At 39.2% G+C, this 25,542-nt stretch overlaps 1 protein-coding gene across 3 annotated transcripts in view; it reads right to left on the reverse strand.

Annotated features, from left to right (window-relative positions):
* Positions 1 to 6,580: 6,580 nt before the first annotated feature.
* The window catches only part of Xpo4 (exportin 4), a 112,942-nt gene continuing 93,980 nt past the window's right edge, over positions 6,581 to 25,542 (reverse strand). For all 3 annotated transcript variants that reach the window (XM_042685327.1, XM_042685329.1, XM_042685328.1), the window contains exons 14-23: positions 21,769 to 21,928; positions 21,113 to 21,282; positions 18,736 to 18,910; positions 15,565 to 15,858; positions 15,057 to 15,237; positions 12,466 to 12,584; positions 9,888 to 10,018; positions 9,240 to 9,357; positions 8,814 to 8,906; positions 6,581 to 6,803 (exon numbers count right to left, since the gene is read on the reverse strand). In XM_042685327.1, the coding sequence (XP_042541261.1) occupies positions 6,606 to 6,803; positions 8,814 to 8,906; positions 9,240 to 9,357; positions 9,888 to 10,018; positions 12,466 to 12,584; positions 15,057 to 15,237; positions 15,565 to 15,858; positions 18,736 to 18,910; positions 21,113 to 21,282; positions 21,769 to 21,928 (1,639 nt within the window). In that variant the 3' untranslated portion in view covers positions 6,581 to 6,605. The remainder of the gene's footprint in view (positions 6,804 to 8,813; positions 8,907 to 9,239; positions 9,358 to 9,887; positions 10,019 to 12,465; positions 12,585 to 15,056; positions 15,238 to 15,564; positions 15,859 to 18,735; positions 18,911 to 21,112; positions 21,283 to 21,768; positions 21,929 to 25,542) is intronic.

Here is a 25,542-nt window from a genome sequence, read left to right on the forward strand (position 1 = left end):
CCGAAGACTGCAAATGCACATGTACACACACATGTACACACTCCCAGAGACACAAAATTTCTTTTTTCTACCCTTACAGTAGAATCAAATCTCAAATACACTAAGAAACATTATATATTAATGGCCAAAGTAAAATCAGGTTAAATATTTTCAAAAGGTATTCTCTGAAAACAAAAATTAACACTTTGATGCTGGGTGCCTATGACTCACACCTGTAGGATCATAGGTCAGAGCTAGCCCAGGCAGGAGAGTCCAGAAAATTCTTCTCCAATTAGTCACCAAAACACTGGATGGTAGTGGAGCTGTTGATCAAATGTTGAGTGCTAGCCTAGCATGGATGAAGTCAAGTTTGATTGCTCAGGATGACATAACAGCAAAGGCTGGAAGTAGCACTGTGGCTCAAGTGGGTAGAGTGCTAGCCTTGAGCAAAAGCAGCTCTGGGACAGGGCCCAGGCCCTGAGTCCAAGCCCTAAGACTGACAAAACAACAAGCAAAACAAAACAAAACAATGGTCAATGGCCAGGCTCCAAAGTTCAAGTCCAAGTACCAGCATTAAAAAAAAAAAAGTGGCACTGTGGCTCAGTGAGAGTGCTAGCTTTGAGCAAAGGCTCAGGGACAGTACCCAGGCTCTAAGTTCAAGTCCCAGGACTTGCAAAAAAAAAAAAAAAAAATGCTCCATGTGTATAAAATTTAAAATGAAGCAAAGAGCCAAGCACAATGTATCATGCCTGTACCCCCAAGTTCCAGGCCAGCTGGGGCAAAAGTATGAGGTGCCAGTCTTAAAAAGGCTGAATATGCTTGCACCTGTCCACCTAGCTCCAGCCAAGTGTAAAATAGGAAAATCGTGGTCCAGGTCCAGGTATATGCAAAGCAACAACCAAGACCCTCTCAAAAGAACCAGTGTAAAAAGGGCTGGAGGTTAGGGTTGGGTATGTAGCTCAGTGGTAGAATGCTTACCTAGCATGATGAAACCCTGGGTTTGATTCCTCAATACCACATAAACGGAAAAGGCCAGAAGTGGTGCTATGGCTCAAGAGGTAGAGTGCTAACCTTGAGCAAAAGCAGCTCAGGGACAGTGCCCAGGCTCTGAGTTCAAGCCCCAGGAGAGGCCAAAAAAGGGCTGAAGGTATAACTCAACGGTACAGCACCTGCCTAGCAATCTTGGGACCCTAAGTTCAAACTCCAGATTGCCAAAAATAAATGAAAGTTAAATAAGGTAGCACAAAGGATGTAAGTTTGTATAGTACACAACACAACAGACAAGGTAATAATCACTTTTTTTGGGGGGGGGGAGGGGGTCCGGTCGTGGGGCCTGAACTCTTGGCCTGGGCACTGTCCCTCAGCTCTTCAGCTCAAGGCTAATGCTCTACCACTTGAGCCACAGTGCCACTTCTGGCTTTTTTCTTTTTGCTTATGTGGTGCTGAGGAATTGAACCCAGGGCCTCATGCATGCAAGGCAAGCGCTCTACCACTGAGCCACCTTCCCAGCCCAATCACTTTCCCTGAAAGGTCAAATAGCATTACTCAACCTACTCAATAATCTAGTGACTTCATTCTGAAGCTGTTTCTAAAATGGTAGGCTGAGATGACAAAGCATGTGAACAAATATTTTCTTTCTCAATAATGGGTATTTTATGAAGGCTTTGAGGGTTTTCCCAGAAGGAAATTTTGATTTCATTTGTACAGGTGTGTTTCATTAGAATTTCCCGTCCTAGAATAGGAAATGTATTAGCACCATTTCAGTTAGTCTAGCTAAGTACCCATGAACAAATCACACATGGTCAAAACAAAAATGTAACAAAAACATTTAGTGAAGACATTTAACTCGCATTTATGGATTTTTCAAATACAAATAAATTTTTTATCAATATGATATTCAGCTTAGAACTGGCTCAACACATGGCCTTGATTTCCTGAAATCATATTGTAGCATCTTTTGAAAAATACACTCATCCTTGATCTCAAAAAAAAAAAAAGCTGAAGTCTTAGTGTAAGTTTAAAATTTTAATATTTATAAATTTAAAAAATTTTTTACATGTGCTAAGTGATAGCAGTACTGACATTTTGTGACCATTAAACTACAAACTCAAACTCACTGCATAGTTTCTTTGTACAGAGAGTAAAATCACAATATCAATATTTGCAATTTGCCATTGTTACGTTTGTTGTTGCAATTTTGTGGTAAAAGACACCACACCAGGAAACCTGGGCTCAGAGTACACCTGAGATCAGATCTCCTAGAAGGCAGATCAGGCAGAGGTGGTATTTTAATTTCAGGTGAGGAAAATTTCACTGCTAGTACATACCTGATAGCTCCTAATGGCTAGAGGTCCAAGGATGCACACAGAAAAAAAGAAATCCTAACATCCCCACTTCTGGAAATGCCTGGGGAGAGGAGAACAACAAGCCAAGGGGCTTGGGGAGGCAGCTAGTTCATGCTGTGAGCATAACAGGTGTAACTTTTGAGCCCTATCTCCCCATCTGAACTAAGAATCACCACCAAAGCTGACTTATACTCATTCCAGTATTTCTAGAGACAATCACAGAGCTACTGGCCAGTAACAGTTACTTTATCTTCTTCAGGGAAGCAGAATGGAAGTCCCACTATTTAAGCTTCTACCTTTACTGAACCAAATGTACCTTTGGTTACATATGTGATGGGTTCCCATTATCATCCATCAGACACACATCAGTTTTCTTACATCTAAATTAAAATGTGTGACCAGGGCACTTTGAAACAATTTGAGTTTAGCAAATGTCTAATTTGGGCATTTTTCCACTGTAGAAAAAGCAAGTTAGAGAATATCCACTTACATTTAAAATAATTTAAAATTGTATTTTATCTTCAAATCATCTATGTGTTGTGTAGGAAAACTTACAGAAAATTAGTGTTTAAACCTCATAACCAAATCAGTTTCTTATTATTCTCTTGTTAAAAAAAATAGTAATAATTCTTTACAACCTCTTAAGTAGAACTGAGGTTCCTTCTGACTTGAAAAGTTAATATTTTATTCAGGAACCAATAAGATAATTACCAATGCTGATCTAAGTCAGCTAACAGAGTAAGGTTCAAAGACCACCACCACTAACAACAGAGGTGGCAGGACAAACTACAAGTGTAACAGATAAAAGAAATACTGACCAATTTTTTTTTTCTCAACTAAGTACTAATAGAAACAGAACATGGTGATGTTAGAACCATAAATACTTATCATTTTTGGCAGAAGAAAAGGTTTAATCAAAAAAAGTAAAGGAATTGTCAAGTAATGTTGATTGGAGGATACTGGAATAACTAGATAGTTTACAATAAGACTGAATTTGTCGAATTAGTTTGAAAGAAAAATGCAAAGATTGTTTACATAAAATGTCACTTTATACCCAATTGAAACTCAATGCAGACATTATCACACACTATGGTCTTCAAACAGAATAGGAGACAGCCGGGCAGAAAGACTCGAGGAACTCTTCAAAAGACACCATCAAATATTGTCAGGTAGTTTAGCTACCTTAGCAGCCACCACCCCACGCAAGGACATCATTCAAACCACTCCTTTTAAACAGATTTACAGTGTTTGTTATTACATTAATACCAACGATGGGTGTAGGAAGTCCTTAGTGATTGTGTCTTGGTAAACAAATGGGTCAGAAAACATAAAATGAGACATAAATTCAGTAAAGTGTATATGGAGAACTAGATGTCGAAAGACAGTATATAAATAAGAGAAACTTAACAAAAGACAGAAATCTAATACCTGACAGTGTCCCTTTAACATATACATACTGAAAAAAGCTTACAATTTTTTTTTAAAAAAACCTTTTAACAGTCCATTTTAATTGGAAAAATTGATTTACTAGAATTAAGCCAGTTCTCAGTACCTACTGGGTCAAGAGCATAAAGCAAAATAACATAGCTAAAGACAAAGACTGAACAAAATAAAAGACCAAGACTCAACAAGTAATCAAGCAAAAACAAGCACGCAAACACCCTGACAAGTTAATACAAGGTGGCATCCCCATTACCTAAATTATGATGTCTTTCCCCTGTATGTCATTAACAGTCTGATGATCTCTTAACTTTGGTCTAACCTTGTTTTAACTAAAACTGATCTAATAAAATGGTAGTATAATGGGATCTGGGCAAATTTAGCAAATGGATTGCCATCTGGATATATAAATCATTAAATACAGATGCCATTTTACTGGCCAAGGCATTCCTTTCTTACTCAGCTTTTAATAATAACTTGATTATAGTTTTGCCCTTACCAGTGGACCTATCCAGTCCATCATGTCTCAGTGCCCTTCAGCAAAGGAGCTGTATTTATCACACACACACACATACACACATAGACTCACAAATCATAACTCACAACCATTAAGAAACTTGAAGGAGCAAGGAAACATAAAACATCAGGAACAATGCAAAATGGAAGGATTACTTCTTTGTGTCACTTCAAGTTCTTTGAGGGGGAAAAAAAATCTAAAGTGAAAGAGTATTATTTAAAATACAAAAAATGTATATTCTGTGAAAAGTATTACTGATTTGCTTCCTTGAAATATTTTAAGATGTTTTTTTCCACTTTTGTTGCTGAAATGTGATCAAATCAAGAGCAATGATTATGGCCATGCATTCACTCCTATCTGTTGTTGCCAGCACAGTGCAATATAATTAAACAGGTCCAGTCTTGATAACTAGAATTAGGAACTAGGAGTTATGCGAGGTTTTCTAAACATCACATGTGAACATATATATGCTATATGCAGTGCAAGTATAAAAAGTGTACCTATGGGATGCTTTAGCAGACAGGTGGTGTCAAGAGTGCGTGATAGGGAGAAAGGCTGCCCTCTTAGGCAGGGTCTCAGATGCACCGGTGCCAGAGTCCACTTATCACTACTTCAACTCCATCACTGCAGTGGCCTGCAGCTTACAAATTAGTGTCCATCTCCATAATTTAAGCTGGCACACAGAAAAAGAGCATGGCAACAGTATAAAAATCCTGATTAGAAAGATCGAAGTAGAGGATCTAAAGGTATTTGGGGTTTTTGGTTTTGTTTTGTTTTTTTCTGAGAAAGGGCTGGCCTAGAACTGGAGATCCTACTGCTCACCTCCCAAGTGCTGGGATTATAGGCGTATGCCACCACTCACAGCTAAAGTGAGTATTTTAATCTCTGAAATTAAATTTGTGTGATACCCACTTTAGCATAATTATTGCCCCTAATGCCCCAATGTGCAATAGTCTGTGTGAATCAGAAATTCACATCCTTTTAAAATTTATTGCTTAAGCAAGCCATTCAGAGTAGATATGGGCTGTGTGGCTAGACTGAAACATACTGAGAAAGTTAACTACACAGGGCTGTGCCTCTCGCCTCACTTATAAACCCATGTAAACACCCAATCAGAGGGATAATAGGTTCATAGCAGCTAACCCCTAAGCCATCTCTGAAGCATCAAGACTTGATTTCTTACTACAACAAATCTGCTTTTCTTTTTCTGTATTTTTCCTCTTAAAATTAAGGCAATGAAATGGCTACAGTTCCTAAAGTTCTCTTTATGGAACAAAAATACACATGTATTTTCCTCCTCAAGTTTAGGCATCAGCATTATTAATTCGAGATCTGTAATCATTATGCAAAACCTACACCAGGTATAGGGGGATAAAAAAGAAGAGGAGAGGCTGGGAAGGTGGCTCAGTGGTAGAGTAGCTTGCCTTGCATGCCAGAGGCCCTGGGTTCAATTCCTCAGCACCACATAAGCAAAAAGAAAAAAGCCGGAAGTGGCGCTGTGGCTCAAGTGGTAGAGCGCTAGCCTTGAGCTGAAGAGCTGAGGGACAGCACCCAGGCCCAGAGTTCAGGCCCCATGACCGGACCTCCCTCCCACCAAAAAAAAAAAAAAAAGAGGAAACAGAGGAAGGTAAGATAGGGAAGGGAAAAGAGGAAGGAGAAGCACAAACTAAAAAGAAGCCAGCAAACACTTGATGATTTTTTTTTTCTTCCTGCTGAGCACAAACGTAATCATTAAATGAGGAGGAAAAGTTAGAAAGTACAAAACCTCTCAAGAATTCAATGTCTTTTTCATTGATTCAAACTTTTGGGGATGGTGAAGAAGAGAAACTTTTAAAATGAGGACTCCAGGGTCCAACAACAAAAACTCTGATTAAAGTCTATAGCTGGGCCCAAGAATCTACTCTGCAATCAGTTCCTCAAGTGACGCAGGACAACATTTTGAGAAACACTGCCTAATATTCAATAACATATTTTAAACTTTGGCCAGCCACCTACAGTTTGATATTGGGAGAAAGGCACTGAATATCATATGTTTCATGGTGCCCATATCTGTTTGCACATATATGGAATTCATTTTGAAAAATTTAAACGCTCACTTGAAATCTAGAAGACATAGATATGACAAACTGTGACTAACGCCTAAGGGCAGATGCTGATTCAAAAGTTGATCTCTCCCGTTTCACTGCATTCCACAGTAAAGTTTTAGGCTCTCCAAAATCCAAAATGGCCAAATGAACTGAGGAACAGGACAAGACTCAAGTCAACTTTCAGCCATTCAGTGCACTTTGCAGAAAGGATCTAAATTAAGCACATAGTTTTGCTGTTTATTTTACACAAAGGAGGCCACCAACATTTGCCATAAATTCTTCTAAACTCTTTAGAAAGGCCATCTTCTGCTTCCGATCCAGCGTAGGAGGAGTGCTGCTTGCAGTGAGCTTGTTGAAGGCATCTGCTAATCTCTGGTAAATAACTGGGTCTGGTTGACTTGATAGTAATGTCTCCACCAATTCAGAGTATTCAGCCTGCAGAAGAAACATAGTCTTGTAAGAATGGATCTTCTGCCCATCACTGTTGGCTCAGACAAGTAATCCTAGCTACTTAAGGGGCTGAATTCTGAGGACCAAGGTACAAAGCCAGACCAGGCAGGAAGTCCATAAGATTCTCATCTACAATTAACCACCAGAAAATCAGAAATGGAGCTGTGGCTCAAAGTGGTAGAGCATTAGCCTTGAGCAAAAAGAGCTTAGTAAGGATAGGCCCTGAGTTCAAGTCCCACAACCAACCCCCCCCCCCCCAAAAAGATGGATCTTCTGCTGAGTACCCCTGAAGTGTGAGGTTCTTGGATGCAGATGCTGATAAGCTCTAATAGTTAACATTCACTGGATGTTTCTATCTATTAAACTACTTATGACATGTGATAACCCAACCAAGACCAAACTATTGTGAAACAAAAGCACAAACTGAGACCAGCCTCCGTGTGATCACCAACCTATTGCCTCTTCAAATAACAGTATTCACATTTAGTTTGCATTTTGTAGAGAAAATCATCTGTAATACAACTGTGAAGGGCTCCAGAGAAGCATCTTGTCCTCTCAGTCATAAGGACAGCAGGCTGTCTATAGAAGGAGGTGGAAAAGGACTATCTCAGGGCTATTAGCTTTCTGAAGATGAACACAACATGCTGAGAGTTCCAAGACAGCACTGCATCCAGCAGCATGTGGACTTTAAATGAATACAGAAATAAGAGTGATGATATTTTCTATATTTAATATCCTGTCATGAAGCCTTATTCCAGGAACATGAGGGAGGATGGAGTAAGTTTGGGCTTAAGAGAGACTCCCGCAGAACTTATTTCATTAGGTTCCTGAAATATAAATGATAGGCCAAAAATGCTAGCAGGGAGATGATAAGATAAGAAGCAGCGGCCTCTTTAGAGCCAGGTGAGCACAGGGCTACACTGCCATCTACAAGACCCTGGGTTTTCTGTACATTTTCTTATCAGTTAATGCTTATCCCTTTTCCTTGCTCTCTTTTCTAAAGATGCATATGTGTTAGAAATAAAAAAACAAAATGGATAGAAAAACAGTAAGTAAGTAGGGACAAAAAGCTTGTTAGTAAGTGGAAAGAGAGTCAAATGACAAGAAAAGGACTACAGGTCTAAGAGAAACCCCTGCACAATATAGCCACGAGTCCTAGAGCACTGAAGCTCAGGGTACAGATGGCACACAAAGAAGAGACTCGCTCAAAACCTAGGCAAATAATATACAAAGTAGCCCTAGTCAAGAAGTATGTTTGTGAACTAGGAATGTGGCTTAGTGGTAGAGTGTTTGCCTATCATGCATGAAACCCTGGGTTCCATTCCTCATTACCATATAAACAGAAAAAGCCGGAAGTGGCTCAAGGGCAGTGCTCAGGCCCTGAGTTCAAGCCCCAGGACAGGCCAAAAAAAAAAAAAAAAAAGAAGAAGAAGAAGTACATATGTGCATAAGGGGATGGGAAACCAATGCAGTACATAATTCAACATGGTTCTTTCCTATTATACTTGATAGTAAAACCAACTTCTTGTTGCTTTAGCCCCACATCAGTGATGATTCAGAACCATAAAAGTTCAACAACAACAAAATCATAAAATAAAATCCATAAAATAAAAAATAATATCTGTTCTTCATACTTTCTGATTCTCAATCTGATTTACCCTATCTACTTTATAAATCTGAACTCCTCATAACTCACTCATGTTTGTATTCCTGGCTACTAGCACAGGTATTTAAGGACTGTGATCAAGGCAAAGAATGGCTCCTAATAACAAGAGAAGAGAAAATAAATGCCTTTCAGTTAACAAAACAGCTTGTCAGATTTAAAAAAACAAAAAAAACACAGAAATGGTGCTGTGGCTCAAGTGTTAAAGCGCTTACCTTGAGCTGAAGAGCTCAAGGATAGCGCCCAGGCCCAGAGTTCAAGCACCATGACTTGTGTTGATGGCCCATCAACTCTGCAAATGAAAAGAGAACTCTGAGAGACAAGTACCATACCTGGTGCAAACACACTAAGGTGTAGAAAGCTTCACCCGCCGCAGTAGTCATCTCTGTGTTGTGCTTTTGTAAAACAAGCATATCAAAAACCAGCTGAAATGACATAAAACAAAGTACCTCTAAATAAAATATATAAACCTTCACTCCCTTCCCAGTTCAAAAAAAGAGAAAGAGTTGGACAGCAGTTATTACTTGGGAAGATAACTGAATAATCAAGCTGTCTAGATAATCCACTAAACTACCTTATCAATTTCCAAGAATATAAAATAAAAGTGAATGGAGAACAAGATGTCCCTGAAGAACTGATTCCTCCCAATACAGTTAAGAGAAGGCAGTAATTTCTTCCTCTCTGAATGGAGAATTTTGTATACTGACCATATTTACCACAACAAACAATTTTTTCACCTTACTCATCCAAACTCTTACCTTAAGAAAGTGCCGAGTTGCTAGAAATAGAGGTGAATCTGTTTCCTGCGCTTTTGCACACTGTTCAGCTAAGGGTGTCAAGGCTTCTAGGCAGAGCTGGCATACCTCGGAGCTCATTCTGATCATGAAGGTCAAAGAACAAACTATAGTGGATGAACTACTGTCAAAAACATGACTGGTTCTAGAAATGAATCCAGATAATTGAGGACAATACTCTGTGTTGTCCTTTTGCAAAACAAGCACATTCACAGATAATATTACATGCAATATCTCAACTGAATCATGAAGGAAGATTTCCAGAACTTTTCAAATAACCTATGAGTTTAAAATCTGGGATTGGTAATGTCTAGCCTGCTTCTGCAGTTGATACTCACACTCTATTAATAGTCAAGGAACTGAGACCAGCCACCACAGAGAACAGGACCATATTGGGACCCTTACAAAGGAGTGACTATGTGTGAGAGGAGAAATGTTTTAACTTATCTATGAAAAAGAGGGCAGAATCAGACAAATTAACAAAACAAACACAGAATAAGAGCTGTTACAGAGAGAGGATAGTGTTTTGTAGAAAAAGTTAAACAAATAAAAATATAAGTTGTAAACACCCTACCACACACACACAGGTAACAATGTTCATTTAAAGGATATGACGTCATTCCTAATTCTAGGGAATACATCAAACTTTTAAACAGATCCTCAGGAAGCTGTGGTATTTTTTCAGGAAAAATCTCACAGATAAATGTGATTAATTTGTAGTATTGATTACAAAGGGTTGGAAACTGAAAAAGAAATATTAAATATTCAGATACTCAATAGAACCTAGTTTTTATTTTCATCATACAGTAAAGGAATCAACATACTTTTAAGTTTCTAATTTAGAATGACGATTTAAAAAAAATATATATATAAGATGTAGGAAACATTAAGACCTCAATAAATGTAAAAATAAGTTAACAGTAAAGGGAGTATTTCAGTAACCACTATTAAGAAAAAAAACAATACACAACAGAAACAAACATTCTCTGGAAGGTTAATAAAAGCTATAGTCAAAGACATTGTATGTTAACCTTGAACAAGTAAACCAAGGCAGCCATATCTACTGAATGACCTGGGAGTCAGATGTGGTGGCACATGTCCATAATGCCAGCTAGTTTTGAGAGGCACAGATCAAAAGGAGGATTGAAGTTTGGGGTCAGCTCAAGCAACACTGAATCTTTTTTTTTTTTTTTAATCCGGTCGTGGGGCCTGAACTCTGGGCCTGGGCACTGTCCCTCAGCTCTTCAGCTCAAGGCTAGCACTCTACCACTTGAGCCACAGCGCCACTTCCGGCTTTTTTTTTCTTTTTGCTTATGTGGTGCTGAGGAATCGAACCCAGGGCCTCATGCATGCAAGGCAAGCGCTCTACCACTGAGCCACCTTCCCAGCCAACACTGAATCTTAATAAACTGAGTATGAAGGTATACACCTGTAAGCCCAGCTACATGGAAGACTTAGGCTAGCTTGGGTAAAAAGTATGAGTCCATATCTACAAAACAGCTAAAGTAAAATAAGGGCTAAAGTGTGGCTCAAGTGATGGAATGTTTCCTTACCAAGTAGGAGTTCAAATCCCAGTACTGAGGGAGAAAAAAATGACCTGAGAACACTGACAATTTCCATTCAAGCATATCAAAAAAATAGAAGGCAAAACAAACTTTAAAATTATTGTTAGTATATAGTAATCTTGGAGGAATGAGATAAAAGCAGATAATCTAGGTAAATAAAATGAGAAAATGCACATTGGTGTGTGTGTGTGTGTGTATGTGTGTGTGTGTGTGTGTGTGTGTGTGTGTGTGTGTCTGTGTGTGTCTGTGTGTGTATATATATATGGTTTTTGTTTTTGTTTTGCCAGTCCTGGGGCTTAAACTCTGGGCCTGGGCACTATCCCAGAGCTCCTTTTGCTCAAGGCCAGCACTCTACCCCTTGAGCCACAGAGCCACTTTCAGCTTTTTCTGTGTATGTGGTACTGAGGAATCGAACCCAGAGCTTTATACATGGTAGGCAAGCACTCTACCACCAAGCCACACATTCCTAGCTGAAATGTTGGATTTTTAAGACTAACAAAACCAACCCTAAAAGCAAATTAATATAGATGAAAGTGTGACCTCTCATGATGCTACATGAACACTTGTATCATATGGAGGGAAGTGCAGCATATCCAAGACTATGAGAGCATGCTGAGGCTGGGCTGGGCTTCTCTTGATTTGGCCCCTCCGAATGCTGGTTGTCAGTCTCTGCTGTCTCTCATCACCTTCTTGTCACATGCACACATGCGTGCCCCACTCTGTTCCTTCTCCACACCCATCCTTCCTTCTTCCTCACTCACCCTTATCCTCTAGTGACAACTTGTAAAAAGGGACTGCCATATACTACAGTGCTTATAAAAAGGAAAGGCAACTCTGTCAACACTTCACTTTATTTGAGGCACAATGTAATTAGAATGTGCAACAACTATAAAATGCATTAGACTTAATTTTGCTTTTTTTCTTGTTTTAGCAGGGGATTGAAGGGAGGGCACGAGTGTGTGTGGAAAAATAAACTCAGTAGGGCTTCATGTATACTAGGCAAGTACACGACTTCTTGAGCCTTGCCTTCAGGCCCTTTTTAGGTTGGTTATTTTCCAGGTAGGGTCTTGCTATATGACCACCAGACTAGCCTAGGCCGAGATCCTGGCCACTGTGCTTCCTCTGTAGCTGGGATAACAAACAGGCAAGTACCATCTCAGCAACACACTGAAATTGAAGAGTCTCATGAACTCTGCAACCCATGCTGCTGCCCACCCTCCTCCTCCCACCCTCTTCAGTCATGGGGCTTGAACTTTTATGCTTAGGCTAGCCTCAAACCATAACTCTCTGATCTTCACCTCAGGCCCTGCTTTGCTCAATCCCTCAGTCCAAGACATGTTCAGAAATAGCAAAAATTATGAGGGAATAAAAACTGCTAAGAGAAATTAGTTATTTTTTGGTATTTTCTCACATAATGAGTCACTAATGGATCTCTGCACTCAGGACTCATGAGCTCGTGTTACTGGGAGCAAGCTAATGAACTGTTACAAAAGTGCAAACATTGTGCTTTTCTCACACATGTAATAGACAGAACTCCTTTATTAAATCAGACCCTAATTGTCTAAAGTACCTTTGAACCTTGACAGTGCACAATTTTAATGTTCACATTCACCTTCTTAAGTTACCTTCAAAAGATCTTGTGACATCAAGGGGAGAATTAGGTTTACTCCATATAACACAACATCAGCTGCTGACACAGATCTGTTTGCTGCTTGACCTGGCTCATGTCCTCTAAATACTTCATCTGTAAAAAGAAACAACACACCTTTATGGTTGCCATTTAAATCTCCAAGGTTGAAATTCTACCTTTATGAAAATTAAAAGAAGTTCAAGGCTCAAAGCACAAACAAACCAATTAGTGGGTAGAGAAGTATGATAGGCCCACACCATACCATGCCATTCTTTTGTGTCTCAGCTGTAAGGACTCTTAAAAACCAATACAGCATACTGAAAGATGAAGGCACGAGACAGTCTAGAATTAATCTAAGTACTCTAACATTAAGTAAACATAAAATCTACTAACATGATAAAAGAGTTAAATCATTTTTATAACAACATGAATTTAATGTTTTAGCTTATGAAATCTTACAGGTTAAAATAAAAACTTAAAGCCAGGTGCTGGTGGCTCACATTTGTAATCCTGGTTACAAGAGGCTAGGATAGGGGAATCAAAATTTGAGGCAAGCCAGACAAAAAAGAAAGCTTGCAAGACCTCAACCAATAGCTAGGTGTGGTACTGAATACCTACCCTTCTGGCTATGTGGGAAGTTGAGATGGAGAAGATCAAGGTTCTAGGCCAGCTCAGATTGAAAAGTCAATGAGACTAACAATATGAAGAAGCTGGTGTGGTGGTGAGTGCCTGTCATTTCAGCTACTGAGAGAAGTATAAAATACTAAGACTGCAGTCCAGGCAGGTATATCGACAGGAAATAAGACCCTGTACTTAAAATAACTGGTGTTGAAAGGACTGAAAGCATGGCTAATCATATAGCACTTGCTTGGCAAGCCCGAGACCCTCTGTTTAAACACCAGTAACACTAAGAAAACAAAAGGAATGAGGAAAAATATAGAAATGAAAACATTACCCTAAAAAAGTACGGTATGAAGGGATAGGCTGTAGCTCAGGGGCAAAGCACTTGCCTAGCAACCACAAAGTCCTGGGTTTGATCCCCAGCACCAAAAAAAAAAAGACAAAAAAAAGTGCGGTATGGAAATATCACAATGAAACCCCTTCAAATAATAATGTATGCTAAATAAAAAATAAAATGACTTAAAAAGAAAACAAAAAAACAAGTGGCACTGTGGCTCAAGTGGTAGAGCATTAGGCTTGAGCTAAAGAGCAGAGGGAGGAAGTGGCGCTGTAGCTCAAGTGGTAGAGCGCTCGCCTTGAGCTGAAGAGCTGAGGGACAGCACCCAGGCCCAGAGTTCAAGCCCCATGACTGACAAAAAAATAAATAAATAAGTAAATAAATAAAATAAAATAAAGAGCAGAGGGACAGCACCCAAGCCGAGTTGAGGTCCCACACCGACAAAAAAAAAAAAAAAAAAAAAGAGCAAGCATTATGATGAAGGGTTATAATCTTACTGCATCACTGCCTACAACAGCAAATATGGAAATATCCGAGATGTCAATATTAAGGAAACAGGTTAGATTGTAAAATGTGGAGTAGCATACAGCCAGAGTTATTAAAGGCACTGGGGGTAAGAAACCTGTTCCACTACCATGCTTATGGGGCAGCTACAAGTTCCTCCTGTCTGGTATTAGGAGAACAAATTATAGACCAAACAAAGTTAAGCAGCTAGCTAAAAGAGTCACAAAAGGACTCCTGTAATCCTAGCTACTCAGGAGGCTGAGATCTGAGGATCACAATTCAAAGCCAGTCCGGGCAAAAAAGTCAGTGAGATTCATCTCCAATAAACCACCAGAAAACCGGAAGTGGTGCTGTGGCTCAAGTGGTAGAGAGCTTGACTTGAGCTGAAGAGCTCAGGGACAGTGCCCAGGCCGAGTTTAAGCCCTACCACCAAGCCCCCCTTATCCCCCCGAAAAAGGAACGATAGAAAATAATGAGGTTTTATTTTCATAATTAGATTCATAATGCAATGGTTATCTGTTTACCTACAGTGTGCCAGGCACCAAGGATACTTAGAAGCATATCCTTGAAATGTTCTGAAAGGTCTCTATCATACTCATTTTAATGGCACTGACTCTCCCCACACCATAACTAACATAACTATCAAGTTACGTTGGCCTGCAAACTGGAACTTGGGGCTTGCCAAGCTATCTTCTTCAACGTGCTAGGTTTTGCTGGGTGACCACCTCAGAGGACATAGAGGAGTGGATGAAGTACAACTAAGGGGAATGAGGTCATATGTCAGAATGAATTTTATTTTAACTTACCAGCTAAATTCCAGTGGCAAGTGACTGGGCCACTTAAATAAGACAGCTGTGGTACCATTTCATCTCATTGTGAGAAAGTGCTTAGCATTTAAAAAGAACTCAATAAATGGGAGTATAAATTATTCTCAAATAACAACAAAAAATAAAAATTTTAAAAAATAAAGACCAAAAATAGGAAAGGCTCTTGGTCTTTACCCTCACACTTCAGTCTATCTTATATTTGTGTCATAAATATCCTTGTGAGATTTCAACCTTTTTCCTTAAAACAAAAAAAACCCAAAACACAAGATGTTTAAAAACCATCACACTATGCTTTACCTGTGTCACTGAAATCTATGAATTCTTTTGACAGAAGGTTAGTAAGAAGCTCCATTATGAGGAGTAGGTCTTGGTATTGCTCTTCTTCTGCTGTAACATCTATTCTTTGCCGCCCTAAATTATTCTTAGAATATACTTGCAACAAAGTAAGGCAGGCTTCATATAAGTTCATAGCTTTGGACTGTAAGAAAATACACATAAGTTATTCAGGGAATAACAATTTCAATTTACTCTAATTCTGATAGTACCTTTAATGTTTGTATTAATATAAAAATATTTAGGCGTACAGAAAGAACATAGAATATTTAAGTTTAAATTATCAGCTTTTACTAACTAAAATTTTAGAGGAAGAAGTTATATTAATATGCCTTCCTTGAAAAGCATGAAAGAACTTTTAGAGAAACAAAAGCATTCTGGGTAGCATGCATTGAATTTGAAGTCAAGGTGTCAATTTATTATACCTTTAAAGAGCTTTAATCTTAAAGGAAGAAAACTGGAATATACTTACCTCTCCAAGATAGCATATCTGTTTATGTGCAACTTCAACAAAAACTTCGATAATGAGGTTGACAGTTTCTGGGGTATTTTTGTAAACTTCCATCAACCCAATGCAATTGGTAAGAAAGTCCATTAAAAAGTTAAAAAGAATGGCTACGTTGTCAATCTGGGTAGCCTCCGCTATGCCACACAGGGCCTCAAGTGTGGCAGTGATCTCCTGCTTGACTTCCTCCTGCTGACAGAGCTGCTGGAAGTTCTCCTGGTTGATGACTCTCAGGAATCGCTGCTGTAGTGGCTGAAGAACCTAACAAAGTACAGCAGTAGCTTTTCTAAACACACTGCTATTTATTTCAACAGGAATGAGTGTTCACCTTCCAAAACATCTCTAATTGTTGGATGCAGAACAACACAGACAGCATGCTATACTCCCCAATTGTGAGCGGTATCGTAACTTCTGATACAAAGAAATGACACCAACTCATGAGATATGATCTCAATCCCACCCTTGGAATTCTGCCACTTCCCTCTATCACATTCCAAGTGACTAGCAAAAACAAAACAAAACAAAACAAAAAAAACACCTTTTTTTTTAAATAACAAAATTAAGACCTACAGTGGGCACTGGTGGCTCACACCTGTAATCCTTGCTACTCCGGAAGCTGAGATCTGAGGATCACAATTCAAAGCTAGCCCAGGCAGGAAAGTCTGTAAGACTCTCTTATCTTCAACTAACCACCAGAAAACTAGAAATGAAACTGTGGCTCAAAATGGCAGCATATTAGCCTAGAGCAAAAAGGCTCAGAGACAGTACTCAGGCCTTGAGTTCAAGTCCCACAACCAACAATAAAATAAAAAATAAAATAAAATAAGGGCTCTACAGTAGGATAGAAGTGGAGTGCTGGCCCTTAAAAAAAAAAAAAAAGTACAGAGCCCAGGTCCTTAGTTGAAGTCCCAGGACTAACACAAAAAGAAAGACTCCACAGTAGGGATTAGCAAACATTTATAAATAGAAAGCCAAACAGTAAACAATTGAGACTGTACTCTTATTTGGAGTACAGAGCCATGGAAGTAAACAATTGCGCCAACCTCTGCCCTCAGTTATAAAACCTTTGTCTCTTTTCTTTTCCACACAATACTAGGTATAAAGTCTAACAAGGCCTAGAAGGCAGGAACCTGCATAAACACTTGCTTCCTGGTTTAATGTTTACTATGTAATATGTCCTAGTGGCATTATTGTGTCCTCCTCAAATTCCTATGTGAACATCTGTCTCTTAACACCTCAGTATGTGACCTTATTTGAACAGTCACTGAAAGTGTAGTCAGTTGAGATCATAATGGAGAAGGGTGAGTCCTCAAGGCAATGTAGTGTCTTAAAATGTGGAAGCAGATACCCACCCAAGAAAGACACCAAGAGAATGAATGAACGTGAAGGCAAATACAATGTGATATGTGGACAAATCAAGAATGCCAAAGGTTGTCAGCAAGCCACCAAAAGCTACAGTACTCAGGAGCTAACAACTCCACCACCTAATTTCACAGACTTCCCATCTCCACAACTGTGAGAAAATAAGCCACAAAGTTTAGAGCAAATGAATATATTAACTAATTTGCAGCTTGCATCTACCTGTTCAAGGCAGGAGACTGTCTCACTAATATAATTGTCATAATTTTTTATAATCTTGGATATGCTGGGCAAGTACTCTACCACTTGTTATACCCTTTGCCTAACATTTCTTAATTTGTCAAAAAGAAAAAGGAAAAGAAAAAGAAAAAAAGCTTCAACTTCTTCAAAAGGAAGGACAGAAAAGGTAGGCTAAAATGCATATGCCTCCACAGATGATTTTCTGGCAATAACAATCAAAACATAAGAAATCAAAAATTAAACAAGAGCCATCCAACCAATAAATAATCAAGCAAACTGAACAGATTCTTTTGAGAAGAAATATAAATGGCTAATTGATACATGAAGAAAATGTCAACATCTTTAAGTCATAAAAGAAATGCAAGCTGGGTGCCGGTGGCTCAAGCCTGTAATCCTAGCTACTCAGGAGGCGGTGATCTGAGGATCACAGTTCAAAGCTGGCCTGGGCAGGAAACCCCTCGAAACTCTTATCTCCAATAAACCACCAGAAAACTGGAAGTGGTGCTGTAACTCAAGTGGTAGAGCGCTAGCCTTGAGCTGAAGAGCTGAGGGACAGTACTCAGGCCCAGAGTTCAAGGCCCACAACTGACAAAAGAAAAGAAAGAAAGAAAGGGGGGGGGGGGAAGGAGGGAGGGAGGGAGGGAGGGAGGGAGGAAGGAAGGAAGGAAGGAAGGAAGGAAGGAAGGAAGGAAGGAAGGAAGGAAGGAAGGAAGGAAGGAAGGAAGGAAGGAAATGCAAATAAGATTCCATCTCAATCCAGTCAGAAAGATAGCCATCGACAAAACAAATGCTAGCAAGGATGCTGAGGGAAAAGAAACTCTCATACACTTAGTGGGAATGTTAACTAGTGCAACCAGTATGGAAATCTATGAAGGGTCCTTAAAACTACTAAAAGAAGACCTTCCTTTTGACTTTACCGCTCCTGGACATAATGTTCATACAGAAAGTTTAATAGCCAAAAAATAAAAATGAAATCATAACATTTGCAGGAAAGTGGATACAACTTAAGAGGATACCATACTAAGACAGGCCAAGCTCAAAAATATTGCTAGGCTGCTGGTGGCTCACACCTGTAATCCTAGCTACTCAGAAGGCTGAGATCTGAGGATCATGGTTCGAAGTCAGCCGAGGTAGAAAAGTCCATCTGTAATTAACTACCAAAAAGCTGGAACTGAAGCTATGGATCAAATGGTAGCACACTAGCCTTGAGCACAAGAGCTCATTGACAGTGCCCAGACTCAAAGTTCAAGTCCCAGGACCAGGAGGATCCTATGTGGAGATCATATGCAGAAGCTGGACCTAAAAGACACACACATTCAGGCACATGTACACACACATATATGTTCATGTACATATATATATATATATATATATACACACACACACACACACACACACATATATATATATATATATATGTATATATATGGCTAAACATAAAACATGAAAGGGCTACTTAGGAAAGAATGATTGGAACACACTATTACCCACTGTATAACTAATGTTAAGCTAATGATTTTTTTGAAAGGGAGCTGTTACCTCTGTCCAGTACTGTTGTTTGGTTTCTGTGTCCATGTGTGCAAAACCTCCCAGGACTAAAGCCTTCATCAGGGTCCTCTGCACAGGACTTGACAAGAAATTAAGAGGTGGGCTTCGGCTTGCAAACTGCTTAGCTAGGTTCCACCAATTTTCACACTGAATTACTAAGTTTGCCCTACAGATAGAAATAACAAAATATAACATGGATTACTTTCATTCTATGTATATATGCTAAAAAAAACTAAATTTCTTCCCTCTCTGATTTCCTTCTCTTCCCTTTCCTGTCTCCCTTCTCCTCTTTTTCTGTCCCTCTGCCCCATCTTCCCCTTCCTTTCCCCATTTCTTTTTTTCCCCAAGATTTGAACTTAGCCTCGTGCTTGCTCTGCTGGTGCTCTTCCACTTAAAGTATATCATCAACCCAGCTAGTGCTTGTTATTTGGAGGTTAATTTTGGTGGACTTTTCTGCCTGGGCTGGCTTTGAGCCCCAACCCTCCACATTTTTGGCCTCTTAAATAGCTAGGATTATATGCATGAGCCACCAGAGCTGGGCTAATAAATTTTTCTGTGAGGTAGGATCTTACTAAGTAGCTCAGGCTGGCCTCAAACTTGTGGTCTTCTCACCTCAACCTTCAGACTACCTCGAACCATATCAGTCTTACCGCATCTGGCTGGATTTAGTTTGTAAAGTGTAGTGAAGTCAGCCTAGACTTTGAAGTCATACAGGTTTATATTCAAACCTGCCTAATTGTCCAACATAAATTTTTAAAATTTAATCTCACTAATATATAAAACAGGGATCAATCTCATGCTTGAGACCGATACCATGATCAAATATGAAGCACTCAGGACAGTGCAAAGTAAGTAAATTTTAAGAATTCAATAAATAATTGTCAATGGCAACAGTAAAATCCCATCCATCATTTCTCAAATATGTTGTAGAAAGCAATAAACATTTTACTTTGTAACAGCAGAGTTTAAAGTATTGTTTTCATTTTTAAAATAGGCAAGATTTTTTTTTTTTTTTGTCGGTCACGGGGCTTGAACTCTGGGCCTGGGCGCTGTCCCTCAGCTCTTCAGCTCAAGGCGAGCGCTCTACCACTTGAGCTACAGCGCCACTTCCGGTTTTCTGGTGGTTTATTGGAGATAGGAGTCTCACGGTCTCTCCTGCCCGGGCTGGCTTTGAACCGCGATCCTCAGATCTCAGCCTCCTGAGTAGCTAGGATTACAGGCGTGAGCCACCAGCGCCCGGCTAATAGGCAAGATTTTTAACTGCTGAGGATAGTAGTGCATCTACTACTTGAGATGCTGAGGCAGGTGGATCCTAACTCCAGTCAAGCCTGAGCTAAATAGTGAGAACCTGTTTGGAAAAAAAACAAAAACAAAAACAAAACACACAAAATAAATGGCATCAGGGAGGGAAGAGAGAAAACTAAATGATGAGAAAATCTATATGAAAGTGTTTTTAAAGCTACATAATACTTATGTGTAAGATTATTTGACGCCACAATCCTTGAACAATCATCCATCCTCCACTGTAATAACGGATAGCCCCAGATGCATTTAAAACAGCATGATATAGTTTTAAAACTATACCATTCCACAGGCCTAGAGGCTCAAAACTATAATCCTAGCTACTTGGAAGACTGAGATCTGGAGGATTAAAAAGCCAACGAAGGCAAGAACAATTCACTAGATTCCTTTCTCAACCAATAGGTGAGGGCAGTGGAACGTGCTTACATCTAGCTACCTGAGAAACTGAGATCAGGAGTTCTAAATAAGATGGGGGGGGCGGGGGGGAGAGGGGGAATTCTCAACACATCACTGAGCACCACTGAAGTGTTGAAAAAAAAGTGGGCAAAAAGCCAGACTCTATAAAATAACCAGCACAAAAAAAAAAAAAAAAATGAGGTGTGGATCAGTGGTAGAATACCTGCCTGGCAGTTGCAGTACCAAAAAAAATTAAAAAAGCAAAACCATTCCAAATCTCTAATCATTTACCAGTAGAAAGCAAGCTCAGGGTTAGTGGTAGAGTGCTTGCCTAGCATGTAAGAAGCCCTGCGTTTGATTCCTCAGTACCACATAAACAAAAATAAATTAAAAAAAAAAAAAAAGCTCGTTTGTTTTTGTTGTTTGGACTTAGGGCCTTGTGGTCTCATTGTATTTCCTCATGGCAGGTGCTCTACCACTTGATCTATACCTCCACTTCTGGCTTTTTGGAGAGAAGAGTCTCTCAGATTTGTCTGCCTGGGCTGACTTCAAACCTCAATCCTCAGATTTCAGACTCTTCAGTAGCTAGGGTTATAAGCATGAGCCTGGTGTGCAAGTTGAAGTCCCTGTAGTAACACACACACAGTCTCTTTCCAACAATGGGTCTTACCTTTCTCTCCTTTCCACCAAAGTGACAAGGAGCTGCACAGTATCATTTGCAAGGTCCTGTTCACTACTCCAGACTGAGAGGTTACTGATGACTTTTTGTAAGAGGTAGCCAATAATCCACTGAGAACCTTCTGTATCTGCTCCAAATGCTGTGCTGAATGGCAGACTTACCTGAAGAGAGAAAACAAATTTTGTTAAGGTCACAAAGACCAGTTGAAAAAAAGAATCACAAAAATCACACTGAAATAAGCCTCTGGATCTGAAGTAGTACTGTGGTATGCTACATGAATTTTATAATTAATTTCCCTGAGTCCAAAAAAGATATTCTTAATTCATCCACTATGTTGTTGTAATTTTTCTGCCAACTTTATTTTCACATTACATTAACAATATATTTTAAACAAATGCAAAAAAAGGAAAACCACTTGTATTATATCTATTTCAAAGAACAATCTGCATCTTAATTTTGATTAAAAGGAAGCAAGCCACTGTTCTCCATGAAAAGCTATACAACAACACTCTAGTCCTCAGTTCTATTCAACATGGAAGATGTGCCAGCTCTAAAACAGTTCTATTTTGTGAGAAAAATCAACTAGGAAGACATTTCCACTTCTACAATTATCATCATCATAAACCCAAAGAAGCTTATATTCTGACCTGATCATATAGCTTTTCATCCACCAGGAGGTACGTTTTAGCCCAGCGTTTTAGAAACCAAACAATATCTTTGCCCATTTGAGGACTTAGTAGATGAGTGAGATCTGCTCTTATTGCTCGAGATTCAACTTCTGAAACTCTTAGAACAGCAGATAACAGCCTGTAGGTACAAAACACAAGTCATTTATTCTTTTTTTGGTTTAGTGGTTGACTAACCATATTGTTTTTCTTAAAAGTCCTTTTCTGTTTCTCAACTCTGTCACCTTCCATAGTGACAAATCAAAGAATTTGAGTGAATACCAAAGGCCATCCTTCTACTGAAGTTGTCACTACATGTGCAAACATTACTGTCTAAATATTCAGATTCAAAGTAGAGAAATGTGAAAAATTCTACAAGCCAAACTTCCTTACAACTGTATAACTCCTTACAACTCCCCGGTGGGTAATCTGTGTTTTTATATCATAAAGGAACTGGTTTGGTGCAAGACAAGGTAAATAACTCCAAGTCTGGTAGTTCTACCTAATTAATGTAACGGTTAATGTTATTTTTTTTTTAATTGTGCACAAGGCCGTGGGTTCAATCCCCAGCCCTACAGGGGGGCAGGGGAAAAGGGCCGAATGGAAGGAGGAAGGGAGGGAAGGAGGGAGGCAGGCCTAGTAAAAGATTGCCTACCTAAATGAACTAAATGCTCTTGGTTCCTTTTCCCACTGCTCTCAAGACTGCAACCTCCTTGGAATGAAGTTTAATATAATGTCTTGGAAGCACTTGGCTCTTCTGACTGCTCTGCCCCTTGTAAAGAGCTCCTTCCCTTGGCTTCTCAGGACCATATTTCCCATTCCCCATTTCCCTTTCCTTATGACAGCCATTTCTTCTTAGGACCTCATTAAAGTAAAGAAGGTTTTAAGGTTCCCATCTTCTTTTCTTTCTATACATATATGCCAGTGCCCAAACTTTCAAAATTTTAGGAGTATGTAATTCAATGGTCTCATATTTCATTCATGGTGACATTTTAAAGTTTGCCAATAAGATATATCTTTTCTAGCCTAAGAGAATTAAAAATAAAACTTTATAAGAACTTTAACTAGAATTCAATCATGATAGTGTTCTAACAGTCACACATATGCACTCAAAACAGTTGTTTCTTACTGTATTTCGTTTCTGCACAGAACATTATTCTAAAAACTGACCATACAAATATCTATAACACAAATTCCTATATATGATGACCTTTTTGTTTCAGTACTGAAGTTTGAACTGATGGCTTGTGCTTGCTGAGCAAACACTTGCTGAACTACATCTCCAGTCTATTTTTTGCTGTTATTTTTTCATAGGGTTTCATTTCTTTTTGCCAGGAGGACACATTTAGACCACAGTCTTCCAATGTTTCACATCTTCCAATGTTTCACATCTCATTACAGCTGAAATGCTGGCACATGGCACCATGACCAACTTATTTCATCTGAGATGGAATCTTATCAGAGTTTCTGTCCAAGCTAGCCTGGAACCACAATCTTCCCACATAATTAGAATTATTATAGGTGTGAGTCACTAGCATCTGACACAATAAAGCAATTTATAAAAATTTCAGATGATTCTAATAATTTATTTTAAATTGTTTTTGGATTGAGTTATTATTCTAATTACTTAACACATACAAATTTATTTCTTATTCTTATAGTACTAGGTTGCACACTCTATCACTTGGGCCATGCCTCCAGACCTTGTTGGGTTTTTTTTTCTCAGTCATTTTTCTGACAGGGTCTCAGGCATTTCACCTAGGGTCAATCTCTTACCTAATGCCTCCTTCATGTGTGTGTGCCACCATATCTAGCATGTTGGTTGAGATGGCAGTATCATTTTTTAACAGGGCTGGCCTCAAACTATATAATCCTTTCAATCAATCACTGCTTTCCAAGCAGTTGGAATAACAGGTATGTGCCACCACTGAGAGCTATAACACAATTTAAATTATTAGAAAATAAAAAAATGTTGATGTTGGGTACTGATGGTCCATGTCTATAATCCTTGATACTCAGGGAGGCTGAGATCTGGAGGAGCCTGAGATCTGAAAGATAATAGAGTTTGAGGCCAGCCTGGGCAGAAAAATTTGCTAGATTCCATCTCCAAAATAACCAGCAAAAACCAAGGCTAGAGGTATGGCTCAAGTGATAAGAGAACAGGCCAAGCAAGTACAAACCCAAGTTCAAAGTCCAAATTAATTAAAAACAAAAAGTACATGTCTTGAGGGTAACACAGCTAGTCTTAAAGCTCATGTATTTGTGAATAATTATTATTATTCACCAGAATGAGCCAAAGCTTTGCATAATTTTTTTGTTATTGTTGGTCATGGGGCACGGACACTATCCCTGAGCTTTATCACTGAAAGCTAATGCTCTACACTTTGAGCCATAGCACCACTTCCAGTTTTCTGGGGGTTAATTGAAGAGCCTCAGGGACTTTCTTTCCCACGATCATCAGATCTCAGCTTCCAGAGTTGCTAGGATTACAGGCGCACCTGGCTATTTTTCACTTTAACAGACATAAACACTAATAAAACTTAACATTTTTAGAAAGTATTTTTCAAAACAGCAAGATCATCCAATTATTGAACTTTTTCCAAGTTGTAAGACAAAAATCAGAAGTATCTACAATAAAAAAGTTATTCCTAATAATCTCTTAGCTCATACTAGGTTGGGGCCTCCTCAAAGTACTGTGCTTTCTACTTACACATCAAACAGTGAATATTCAGAACTGCCTCGCCACCTGGCACTCTGGGCTTTATTGCACCTGACAGTCTCCAGAGTAAGGTATGGAATTATAAGAGCTCAGGACTTTTCCTTTTTGCTGGTATCAAGACTTGAACTCACAGTCTCTTTCACTCAACCTTTTCGCTCAAAGCTAAAATTTTACTACTTCCTCTATGCCTCTAATTGGCTTTTTTGTTAATTTGAGAAAAGAGTTTCACAAACATTTTTGCTTGAGCTGGCTATGACCATTATCCTCATATCTTATTGGCTTTTTTGTTAATTTGAGAAAAGAGTTGCACAAACATTTTTGCTTGAGCTGGCTATGACCATTATCCTCATATCTTACCCTTCTGAACAGCTAGGATTACATGTATGAACCAATGATTCATGTGAAAACAAAAGGCAAATAAAAGATGTGTCAGGCAGACCCAGTGAGTCCCCAAAGAGAATTTTTCTTCACCCTTCCTTTCCTCCTATATCCAACATGGAGCACTCCCTAAGAAATACCATACAAATCACATACTTCTAAAATAAGGGGCCCAAGTTCAGTTATCTTAGGCAGATCCCCCATTTCACTCCTACCGTGAAAGCCCCACCCACAGCCTCTCTCCTTGCCTTAGATCTTCACCATCTGTGCCCTTCCACTCCATGATCCGTCAGTCACTCACTAGCCAAATGTTTTCTCATTCTACCTCTCCTATGGTCACTGCCTTATCAGGGGTGGGGGAACCTTATTCCTGCCAAGGGCCATTTGGATATTATAGTATCATTCAAAGACAAAACAAAGTTATTAATACAGGGAGACATGCCTTAGGCAGCTGATTAAAAACATGTTTCTGTCCTATCATGTAACAAATGATTTGTGGGCATTACATGGCATGCAGGCCAGATTTCATTCCCCTCCCCCAATGCTTTGCCTTCTTTTCATCCTTCAAGTAGCAGTCAAAATAACATCTTCCCTCTGCTAGTAGATTAGGTACACTTAGGTATCTTTATACTCCTCTACTGAATCATCACATCCCAATG

Source organism: Dipodomys spectabilis, unplaced genomic scaffold (assembly GCF_019054845.1).
Source record: "Dipodomys spectabilis isolate Male_0828 unplaced genomic scaffold, ASM1905484v1 ptg000095l, whole genome shotgun sequence".
In the NCBI taxonomy this organism is placed as follows: Eukaryota; Metazoa; Chordata; class Mammalia; order Rodentia; family Heteromyidae; genus Dipodomys; species Dipodomys spectabilis.